The sequence below is a fragment of the Engraulis encrasicolus genome, chromosome 22 (assembly GCF_034702125.1).
Source record: "Engraulis encrasicolus isolate BLACKSEA-1 chromosome 22, IST_EnEncr_1.0, whole genome shotgun sequence".
Classification (NCBI taxonomy): domain Eukaryota; kingdom Metazoa; phylum Chordata; class Actinopteri; order Clupeiformes; family Engraulidae; genus Engraulis; species Engraulis encrasicolus.
The window spans coordinates 35,376,842-35,389,341 of record NC_085878.1 but is presented as its reverse complement, the minus strand read 5'-3'; the positions used below and the strand labels follow the sequence as shown (position 1 = coordinate 35,389,341).

Below are 12,500 nucleotides of genomic sequence, written 5' to 3'. Positions count from 1 at the left end.
AGTCAAATGTCACATTTGTCCTATGGTGTGACTGAGGCAAGCCTGGTTCTCCATATTAAAACATTTTTAAATAAATAATCAAAGCTCAGTCATTTGTCTAAACAACCCTGGCATGTTTTTCAAGGTGTCTATTTTAGCAAGTGGCAATGCTTAATTTTTAATTTTTTTGAGACCGTATGGACTTATGAAACTTTGTCACAGAAAACAATGTCCTGTGGTGTGACATCATATTCTTGGTTAATTCTGTGGATAGTTATCTATTGTTGAAGCTCCAGCGGTACATAAATTGTGACTTTAGACCCTTAAGAAGCCAATGGCAAGGTTGGATTTTAGATCTTTCTCTCAGAGTTCTTCAGTCAATCAATTATGTTTTGCTATCACAAGATGTATTAGTTTTGTAGTCCTTTGGTGTGACAGCCATAAAATACATTTTGACAATAGTGTATATTTTTCATATTTTTTTCTTATGTAGATGTATGAAAATGCATCTTACTAAACATGAAATTGTATTTCAGTTGGCAACGACATGGCTTTAAATTAACTCAAAAGCTCAAAAGTCCTATGGTGTGATGGTAAAAGTCCTATGGTGTGATGGTAAAAGTCCTATGGTGTGACACTTTGGAGTATCACACCAAAGGAAGGACAAACAGGTCACACCAATGGACTAGATATTTGAGAAATAGCTTTTAAAACAACTGGTAGTACATTTTTTGTTGTTGTTGTTGTTTGACTAGATAAATATTGTGTATTCAAATTACTTATTCCTTTATTGGCCATTGGAATTTATACTTTGATGCATTGTTGATGAATATTTGCTGTTGATTTTAGATACTGTCAAATGATATAAAATGTCATTAATGGTGCTTTGAAACCATAAAATATAACGGTAACAGTGAAGGAAAGATCAGTGAGAGAGTATATAGAGGAGTATAGATGAATAAAGTATGCTGTGGAGAGCTCAATATACAGCATAGATGTGCTGTCCAGCTTGAGATACCAAACAGGCACTGGCCACTACACACTACAGGTTCAATGGTGTGACAGTCATAGCATACCTATAAAAGTGTGATGGTCATGCCAAGGTCACCCTTCAGTATGAGTCTTATGAGCTCTGCAGGTTACATTCAATGACCGCATGGCTGTCATTAAGAGTTACGATAGGCTGATAATCGACGATTCAAAGACTTAGAAGTGTAAAGTGTAGGTCCATATTGACTACAACATTATATTATGATCAAAAGACAAAATAATCATGTTGATATATTTGTTTCAGGCTCAGTTTTGCATTTCTGTCCTTTAGCGTGACATGAATGTCCTACGGTGTGACATGTTTTAAACGCTCAAATATTTGTTTGAGCTAAACAATATGTTTGATAAACACTGAATATTGCTTTAGGGAAGAACAAATTATCGTCCCTGAAAAGTTAGTATAAATTCGGACAATTTTGAACATTTAAAAGAAAGATATCCCTGTTTTTCCTCGAAGGTTTCTTATAATCTCACATCTAATGGGAAAAAAATACTTAAATGGTAATTTCTCATTAAATTAAGACTTTGCAATAAATATGAAGAGTGTAACAATTTTCATAAAACTCCATCAAGCCATTTCTACATTACTTAATATATTTATTTCTTAACGTCACACCAAAGGACATATTTTCAGCAAATTGCTTTATCAACGTAAATAAATAATCAATGAATAGACCAACATTGTGACCACTTGGATTTTTTGAAAGATTAATTGCTGCACTACGTAGACATATACTTTTTTCCCTCATAAACAATGTTTTGTGAAAAAAAAATTTTTTGCTGCCTATCCGTCATCTACCCCTGTGTCTGTGTGCTGTTTAGGATGTAGAAGTTCCAGCTATTAAGTCCCACAGAGCTGCTGGTGGTGGAGGGGGTGGAAGTGGCTGAAAGTGTGTGTGTGTGTGTGTGTGTGTGTGTGTGTGTGTGTGTGTGTGTGTGTGTGTGTGTGTGTGTGTGTGTGTGTGTGTGTGTGTGTGTGTGTGTGTGTGTGTGTGTGTGTGTGTGTGTGTGCGTGTGTGTGTGTGTGCGTGTGTGTGTATAGCTCCAGCTATAAAGCCCAACTGAGCTGGAGGTGGTGGTGGTGGTGGTGGGGGTGGCTGAAACCGTGTGTGTGTGTGTGTGTGTGTGTGTGTGTGTGTGTGTGTGTGTGTGTGTGGGTGGGGGGTGGGTAGGTGATGAAGTTCAGGATGTAGCAGCTCCAGCTATCGGGCCCCACTGACTCGATCTATATCTGTGCTTCTCAATGAGCACCCCAGCGGCCCTCCCCCTCTTATCCAAACTCCAGATCCAGCATCCAGGCTGCTGAGTCGTTCTTCACTCCACTGACTGCATACTGTAGCCAAGTACCGTAATGCGTACGCGATTATCTGCATTAGTGTCAATGACGGCCTACGGTGACGGTGCGTCTCTGTATCATACATCAGGACATCAAGGTTGCATAATGGCTGACATCCTTGTCAGACGCGAGCCTCTTATCTTGTGTGCAAATGTTAATGCTTTGAATTCAGACTGTCTAAGTCTGCCAGAGGGGATGCATTGTGTAGTATCAGTGTAGTGGAGTGTAGTGTAGTGTGCGTGTGTGTGTGTGTGTGTTTGTGAGTGTGTGTGTGTGTGTGTGCGTGTGTGTGACACAGAGAGAGAGAGAGAGAGAGAGAGAGAGAGAGAGAGAGAGAGAGAGAGAGAGAGAGAGAGAGAGAGAGAGAGAGAGAGAGAGAGAGAAGAATGTGGGTGTGTGCGTGCGTGCGTGCGTGCGTGCGTGCGTGCGTGCGTGCGTGCGTGCGTGCGTGCGTGCGTGCGTGCGTGCGTGCGTGTCTGTGTCTGTGCAACTGTGCAACTGTGCAACTTTGGGTCAGAGTGTGGGATATAAAGAGAGTGAGTGCAAAAGAGGACACTGAGGAGGGGGGAGATGAGATAACACTCTGCTAACAGGCTCCTCGAGCACAAGGTCACTGATGTCTGTGATGTGTCTGTTCATTATGATCCGTGTGTGGTTGTGTGTGTGTGTGCGTGCGTGCGTGCGTGCGTGTGTTTCACACGGTCGCTGATGTCTGTGATGTGCTCATTATGGTCTGGGATTCTCCGCTCGGCGTCTCGGCCACTTTTCAATAAGCCCTCCATGGAAACATCTGCTCAACAAGCCCACAGCACGAGAACCAACTGATCAACAGCAGGGGAGAGACCGGAGGAATAAACATGGGGGATGAACGAGGGATGAAAGAGGGAAAAAAGTTTTTGGGGTGAGTGGCGAGAGGGAGAGACAGAGACAGACTGAGAAGGACAAAGATGGAGAGAGCGAAAGAATGTTTGTCAGGAGATTTCCATGTCAGCAGTAGCAGCAGCAGCAGCACACTCTGTAAAGTCTGCAGTTGCAAAATTTGTTCGGCAGTAATTAAGTTGTGACCGTAAGTGGTAAGCACACACCATGAGGAGGACTCCATATCTTTAGCGTTCCCCAAACAAAAAAACCTCCTCACTCGCTTTTTGCCTCAGCTTGTCCTCTGAAATAAGCCTTCCCGTCCCCCCCAAAAAAGCGAAAGAGTTGCACACCCTTGAGCCCTGACAGGAATCAACTGGGCCCACATGGAGCCAACCAAGCACAGCAAGGCACAGCACAGAAGAGTCGGACCAACACACACACACACACACACACACACACACACACACACACACACACACACACACACACACACACACACACACACACACACACACACACACACACACACACACACATGGATGCAGGTATGCACAGACACACACACACACACGCACACACACACACGCACACACACACACACACACACACACACACACACACACACACACACACACACACACACACACACACACACACACACACACACCCCTTGGCTAGGCTTATCCACCGGACCAGCCCCCCGTCCCATGACCGTGTAATTACCCAGCTACAGCAGGAAAAGTAATATTATGGCCTCACTGTGCCTTTTCAGCGCAATTTTATCAATCTTTTTCTCCGCATGGAACCTGCCTATAATTTTCCATTATTATTCTTATCGGACTCCTCCAAGGACAAAAGGGATATTGCCATAGCCAATTTCCAGGGAGGGGATTAGTGTTAAATCAGTACAAAGTCTGGAACTGCTGCTATTCCTGCTGCTGCTGCTGCTACTGCTGCTGCTGCAGGTGCGACTGACTGGTGTGTGTGTGTGTGTGTGTGTGTGTGTGTGTGTGTGTGTGTGTGTGTGTGTGTGTGTGTGTGTGTGTGTGTGTGTGTGTGTGTGTGTGTGTGTGTGTGTGTGTGTGTGTGTGTGTGTGTGTGTGTGTGTGCGCGCCGTGCGTGCATGCCGTGCGTGCGTGCACGTGCATTTGTGTTCGTGTGTGGGTGTGTGTGTGTTTATTTGAGACTTGCTGCCAAAGCCTTGTTAGAACGAGGGGTGTAGACACGCTTGACATTAAGTCTGAACAGCAACGCAACAGGAGACAATATTCCCACACAAGCCCACGTCTGCACCTGTCACTGTCGGCGCGCTCGCTCGCTCATTAGCAGGAAATGAGTTTGGTTACATTTTTACACCGTGAGTATTCTTTCATTTGCGTGTGAAATGAGGTTGTTTTGATTTTCACATTAGAAATTATTCTCTCATGTGAAAGAGATTAGTTCAGGCTGATTTTACAGCATTAATATTCTCTCATTTGGAAAGAGATGAGTTTGGTATGAGTTCACACTTTAAAAGTATCAGAAGTTCCGTGCATTTCTAGATACATTATGTGTCATCTAGCAGAAACACAAATCTCATTATGTTTGCTTAATGTAGGCGAAGAAGTGCCGCTCAACCATGATATTCAAAACCACAGCATGTGGTGTGCATAGGCAGTGTTTATCATACGCTTACTGTGCTGTTTATAAAGGGATGTATTGAAGCACAACGAAATGGCGGTAACGGAAACTCATGGAAACCATCAACACAGCTCAGGAATACCACAGAGCTATCAGCACAATCGAACTGAGCTGGGCTGAACTGGTGTGTGAGTGTGAGCTAACACTAAAGCATGCTATCTGAAGCACAGCGGGTGGGTGGTGTGCAAAAAGCAGTGGGGTACCACGCCACCACTCTTACCTTTTTGCGAATCTCTTCCTCCATCTTGACAGGAGAGCCCAGCTCAGCCACCTGCTTCACCCCGTCACTGGCGAAGCCTCCATATTCCCACAGCACGTAGTTCTTCGAGTGGGAGCCTCCAATGAGCGCAGACCAGTGGTTGGCACGTCCTGCAATAACAGAAAAGGTCGTTACACGCTTGAAGCTAAAAAACAACACAAAGTCTTGGTGTTCACCTCGTACAGTACAGTACAAGTATTGAAAATTATTGTCATGTTGTCATTGTTTGTGAATTGTTTCCTTGTTTCTTGTATTGTTGTCTTCAATTTAGTTTTGAACTTTTCTTGTGTTGAAAAAGCTTCCGCCTTTGGATCCCTGCACCTGTACCTCATCTTCCCCGTGGCAGTCTTTCTTCTCTTTGTTGTTCCTTTGTTTTGTCCTCACTTGCTTCTTGTTACACATTTAATCACTTGTGTTGCAGCCTTTGTGTTTCTCTGCTACTTTACTACTGTGTCACAGTTAGCCAGTGAGTTAACCGAGCCGTGAATGGCCCCTGGGCACTACATGTGTTTCTTAAGTTAAGTCTAAAGTTTTCCACAGTTTCTCTCTCACAGGTTTTCTCGTTTGTGGTCTTTCTTGTGTTTTTGAAGTTTTTTTGTTGTACATTTTTGCTGAGACTTCCTATTGAGTTATACCTTTAAAACATTTGCCTGGCAGTACCTGTGTGACTTCATCCCAAAGGCCAACTGCATAGATTATCATTGTCACAAAATGTTATCAGTTTCATAAATACTCATTGAAACTTGTTGAGTATGTGTGGCACTTTTCTCACTCTCTCCACTTTTGGCCAAGGTCACCAGCAGTAGCTCTGTTTCTGGTGTTGTCTACAATCTTTCATACGGTATGTTGACCCAACTTGACCAACAACCATATGCAGTATTTACTGGTTATCTGTAGTCTGTGTTTAGAGGCACAGCTTCAAAATGTACAATCTGTATGTTGTTGCTGACTGCCCTTCACTTATTCAGCTATAATAAATCAAATCACCAGTTTTAAGATGGCACACAGTAGATTTCCATAATTAATTGTCTAAATCAATTGTCTGCAACAATAGGTTATGGGATCGACAACTTTTGGGTTGGCCAACACAGTCACTTTGGCATAAATGCTGTATACCCCCCATACTCAAATAGCGGCTCGCGAGCCATTTGTGGCTCGCGGGGCATCTATTTTTGGCTCTCGAATAATTTTGAAAAATAAAAAAAAAATAAAAAAAAATGTTTTTTTTTTTTTTTTTGGTCCGATCGCGCTGTCGGCTCTTATTTTGAAATCGCGCCACAGACGCAATGAAGAAGCGTGCCGTGCCCCGCCCCCTCAGGCAGTTTCTCCCTCTTTGTGTCAGTCACTGCAGGCTCCGGACAGAAGCACCTACGACGCTGGCATTTGAGGTTGTGAGGTAGAGTAGACTACAAGGGAAGGACTGTATCAGAGCCTGTAAATAAATTATTCACAAAGTTCTCTATGCATCGTTTTTGAAAGTAATGGTCCACATTTGATTGCAAACAGTGTGTTAGGACTTCGAATTGGTTTAGCTGTAGCTGTAGCTAGTTGCTAACACAAATGAAGGCAAACTGTGTTTGAACTCTGCTGGCAGCTAACTATTGGTAGCCTATTAAAAACGAATTGCTTAATAAACTTTTCACAGTTTTAAACAGTCCCAGGGGTGATAGCAGTCCGGCGCCGCGCCGGAAATCCGGCGTAGCGTGGCTGTAGAAAAAAATAAAATAATAATTTCCCCAATATTAATAAAATAATAAACGATCGCGTAGGCCTTCATTAATGTATGGTGAAAATAAATGAGCGCGCAACAGCCTGTTGTAAGAGACGCGAAAGGAACCCAAATGAGCAGCAGCCCATAATTGTATCATCCCGACATCTTACTGAAAAATGTATCAATTTGTTACGTCTTGCTCTTGAGTCACTCACCACATCACTGGCGGCAGTCTTCTAGTTCTAGTGAAAGGAGAAGTAGATTGGCTGTCAGTATGCACAGTAAAGAGAGTTCTAGGCCCCTACTGGTTACCCTTCTCAGATATTTTCACTGTCGACGGAGGCAAATCCAAAAATGGCATCTCGTTATACTGAAGAAACGGAAGAAAGTAGGGTAGACTGAGTACAGTTGAGTACAGAGTACAGTTGAGACAAACCAAATATATCTATGTAACAACGTAACTCTGATCTAATTTTTGCTGTGGACATGCGCATCGATGTCCTCTTAAATCATGGGAAATTTGAAACCAGCACAGAACGCAGATCCAAAGATATTGGGAAAATGCTGTTTTCGACAGGTCAGATTTACTTCACCAGGGTCCTTCAACAATAAATATCTAATGACCAGTAGTTATCCTCTTGATATAAGTTACATGATTGCAAGCCATGATATGTGCTCTAAAAGCAGACATATTTCCTGACATCATAACAGTTAAAACCATTTTAAAATCTTTATCAATGTGTGATCTGGCCAGAAGGGGACAGTTTAGACGCTAGCCTGTAATGCTAATTTCACTATGTAAAACCAATGTAAAGATGCTAACGGGTACAGTTGAGTACAGTATTTTTCTATCGGCCATGCTATTAGCTCCCATGGCTATTACCTCCCATTGATTAGAATGGTGTCTCAACTGTACTCTGCTATGTCTCAACTGTACCCCACCGTTTTTCAGCTAGGGTACAGTTTGGACAAAAGTGCACCTTTTTTGTTTGATTAATTACATAAACATTAAACATCCTAGAGATATAATTCCTTGATTATATATTTGCCCACATCCTGAAAATATGTTCTGTCCAAAACAACTTTCTTTTCAGGACCTTTTAATAGTCTAATTTCTGCGTGGAAGGGGACAAAAATAAAAGTGTACCCAACTGTACTCAGTCTACCCTACTATAGGCCAAGTCTAGACCATTTGGATTCCGATAAAAATTAGCAACTATTGTTAGCACAAATCCACATGGCTTGCTAGTTGTGATGGGTGTGTTGAACCGTGTGGATGTCAGTGGAATACTAGTGAAATTCTGTGATCAAGAAAACGTTTGAAGGTAAGGCCATTTAGTTATTAATTTGCCCACTGTGGCATGTTGGCTTGGGCCCGAATGATTTTGCCTTGCGCAGGTTACTCCAAAAACCTGACCATAAACGGCTTATTGATGCGCATAAACGGGCTCAGTGAGAGTATATGTTTGAAATAGGTTCGTCTATTTTCCTCATTTATGTGCGCTAAATGACTGCGCAATGTTGACAAACTTTGATGGAGATGGACGTTCTTTCAAAAAAAAGTCTGTATGCTCAAAACGGTAGGCTATGCTATGCCCGTCATGATACTTTTTTTCTAGGTGTAGTGCGTAAATGTGGTCTGCATTGGAATAGCGGCTACCATTGCGACATGTCCAAATGACAATGGAATGCCTTGATCGCTAATGTTTGGCAAGCCTAGTTAGCCTACACCCCTTGTAGGCTAGTGTGAGCTGAGTTCGTGGATTTTTGTCTACTGTTGATTGAGGGATGGTGTTTTGCGTCATTCCTGACAAACCACGTGTCAAACTGATTTCAGGGAGATGTTTATATTAGTTATGCTGACTAAACCAACGCGCTCTGTGAAAACCCCCAAACAGCCTCGCACAGGTTCACACAGCCTTTCTCTCTCGCGCGCTCCCTGTCGTAGCCCTTCTGCGTAATCGAATCCAGTTATTCCACGCACGATGCACAGGTTGTATTGTCTGCACGCTCTGGGGCTACTTAATCCCTACTCTCGGGCAGGGTGCAATTATCAATATCAGACTCTCGTGAACTTCAAATACTTGGCTTGCGTTCATGTGGCCACCACGGTGTCACCTAGACATGCAGTGAATGTTCATCTTATCTTCACGCCCTGTGCTATTTTCATGTAGCTTAATTCGGTCCTGTCTTTGTTTTTGTTGCTTTCTGTTATCTTTTCAACTCGTACATTGTAATGGGTGTGTGTACACGCGAGTGATTTTCATGTATTTTAATTGACTACAACCCAATGCGAAAGTCGCGCAGTAGTCACACAGGCTATACTGTCCTGCTGTCCGTAATAACCACTGGTTCTGTCATCCGTGGAGTCGAAATATGCGATGTGAACGTGGGCCTGCATGTAGCCAATCATGCGCTTGTGCCCTAAATATCATGTACCGGTAATTCAAGGGCGTTATAGGGGTTATAGCACAGCCCTTAAACAATCTGTGGTTATAGGTAGACCATGGGGCCACGAGTAGGCTATCTAAACGTATGTCCAGTAGCCTATACAAGTTATATGAGCAATGTCCCAATGAAAATGAAACTTATCAGCTTGCAGCAAATGTCATGTCATTTAAAAGTATTGCTCAATTAATTTGTAATCACCTCCTCTATTTTGGACAGAGTGTAGTTACTGTACTTTGGAGTAGTATTGCCTCCTACTGACCTGTCTTGGTATGGCTGCTACATATGTAGCTTTCAGTTAATTCAATGTGGTAAAATATGCACCATGTTTTCAGAAATGCATTCTGGTGTTGAAATGTTGCATTGGTTCAATACCCACCTCAATAACTTTAGAGCAACATCACAAGCCTAGAATGCATTTCTAACTGCATACGTTGGTATTCGTTTTTACAGCTAGAATTGAACGTGGTGGTCAGTTTCTTTCAGCCAAGTGCTGTAGCCTACCAACAGGGAAATGATCTGTGTTTTCGTGAATAACACTATATAAATAATGCAAAAATGAAAACATTATCTTAAATGTTTGAATAATGTGTTTGAATAATAATAAGGCCTACATTACGTCTCATATGCAGTATGTCCCGTCGTCCCCCGGCCCCCCCTCCCCGACCAGGAAAACAGTTCAGGCTCAGGATTTTTTTTCACTATCACCCCTGCAGTCCCCAAATAGTTCGTTTGGAATGCAAAGACCCTCATAAGACTGCAAACAAAGTTATGAGCAACTTGACAATTTATTATTGGCTTTTGCATTTAATCAACATGGCATCAAATGTGCCATTTTCTTGTTGACAAAACCTGGTGTTCTCCTATCTATGTGTCCTCTTTGGGTCCATTATTGCCTCTGATTCTCATGCATGTGAGAGCTGCATAAACAAAGTCATAATAAGCAACATGTGTTTGAAAAGTGTTATCTTCAGGCTTATTGGTTTTCTCACTAAGAAATAAATCTTTATGAACGCAGTCTGCAAATATAGGCTATCAGATAATCTTATGTCATTTAAAAAAAATACTGAAGGGTGGGTGGCAATGAGAGCAAGGCAGGCACCTCACCCCACAATGCAGGCCCTTTATGAGAGAAATGTTCTCCCATCCTGTCACTAGAAACTAAATATCTGCTGTGGGTGTGAGTGCGTGTGTATTGTGCTTACAAAGGACTTATCATGTTTTATTTTATTTTATTTATTTTTATTTATTATTCGGGGGGGCTCGTGTTGGCCCTGCCAGGCCCTTTATTGGGAGGAATTTTGAAAAACTGGCCCTCTGGGACTTTTAATTGAGTACCCCTGCTGTATACTGTATCACACATACGGTAGAGGTCATTTGACAAAATGAGCCAGTATTTACCGTTCTTGATTCTATACATTTCCAACAAAGAGCTGCCTCTTCTTCCCTTCCTTAAGCCTTTTTTGCTGTCTCTCTTCTCCCGCTTCTCTTGAGAGCCAATTTCCAGGATTGTCTGCCGCTGTCTCCCTACATTAGTCACACAGTCCGTTAGATCCCCCTGCTACTTCAGCAGCGTCGGCCAATCTAATGCCTCCTATATACCGGTGGTACATAGACTTTTACAGTGTAGGCACGGAGGCCAGTTCATCTGCTTAAGAGGAGAAATGATTCGTCAACCTCTGACACATGACCTGGGGGAAAAAAAGACCTCTGTGCTGCAACAACAAAAAAATCAATGGAAGATGTGACTCCAGCAATTACAGCTGCTCCGGGGATTGATAATTGGTCTGCTGATGACAGTGACAGACATCCTGATGGCAAAGTCATGGGGGAGCGATTTATTGCGAAAGGCAAGGTGAATATTAATAATGGCTTTGGGCCTTGTATGGATCAATTAAACGCTGTTCCTACCGGCATCAAAGAGAAATACCTTTGAAGAGCAAGAGCCACGTACCAAAACTGCACACGGTTAACTAATGTTACAGGCGAGTATCAAGGTGAATATCAATAGTGACTTGAGTTCTGTATGGATCAATTATGTTGTTCCTACCGGCATGAAATACCTAAATACCAAAACTGCACATGGTTACCTAATGTTACAGTGGATGAAAGTCGATGCTAAAGATATGGCTTTTAATGTTCTTATATCTAAAATGTGATACATTTACCTACTTTCCACACAAACTCAAAGAATATTTTAAGGACACTCTGGTGCTCAGAGTCTGAGAATCCTCCCGCAAAATTGGAATGAGAGGAAAGGTCACTGCAAAAGAAGTGATATTGTGTTCGGGACAAAATTGTTCTGCTGTCAGGTGGACCTCCAGGCGTCCTTTGTGAGAAACCTTCCCAATCTCATTTCCTTCAGCAATTTACACCATTTCTGCAGCGTGACGGACTGTACACACACACACACACACACACACACACACACACACACACACACACACACACACACACATAGGCACACACACACATACACACACACACACACACACACACACACACACACACACACACACACACACACACACACACACACACACACACACACACACACACACACACATCTTCAGAGCGGACTGCTTACCCCCACAGTCCCCCAGCGAGGTTAATCCCTTACAATCCCACAGACCTGCACCCCATCTCGCATCCCAGCGTGCTCTGATGTTCCAATGCTTATTTTCATATTTTTCTGCCAAACTCAGCTATCCCCCCTTCTACAGCTCTTTTTAGCTCTGTCTGTCATTCTCTCATGAATCCCTTTGCTCTCTCTCTCTCTCTCTCTCTCTCTCTCTCTCTCTCTCTCTCTCTCTCTCTCTCTCTCTCTCTCTCTCTCTCTCTCTCTCTATGTCCTCTCCCTTAATCTTGATCTCTCTTGGTCTATCTCTTTCATTTCATTTTTCCCCTTCATCTCTCTCACTCGCTCTGTGTACCTCCATCCCTCCCTATCGCTCTGTCTCTCTCTCTCTCTCACTGTCACTGTCTTCCTCTACCTTCTCTTTCTCTCTGTCCTTTCTCTGCCCTCATCCAATAAAAGGATATTTCAACAAGGACAGAAAAAACCCTTCTTTATTTTTAACCCTGCGTTGCATCCAGCTGTCATGTAAGCTTCAATTTGTTCTGGTGCACAACATGCGGTGTGGCATTGTTCACATTCAATACACAGCAAAAAGCAG

The 12,500-nt window shown here is 42.8% G+C and overlaps 1 protein-coding gene across 3 annotated transcripts in view; it reads right to left on the bottom strand.

The window, feature by feature from the left end:
* The window catches only part of spon1a (spondin 1a), a 163,773-nt gene that overhangs the window by 107,343 nt on the left and 43,930 nt on the right, over positions 1 to 12,500 (bottom strand). For all 3 annotated transcript variants that reach the window (XM_063189021.1, XM_063189022.1, XM_063189023.1), the window contains exon 6: positions 5,127 to 5,275. In XM_063189021.1, coding sequence (XP_063045091.1) covers positions 5,127 to 5,275 — 149 coding nt within the window. The remainder of the gene's footprint in view (positions 1 to 5,126; positions 5,276 to 12,500) is intronic.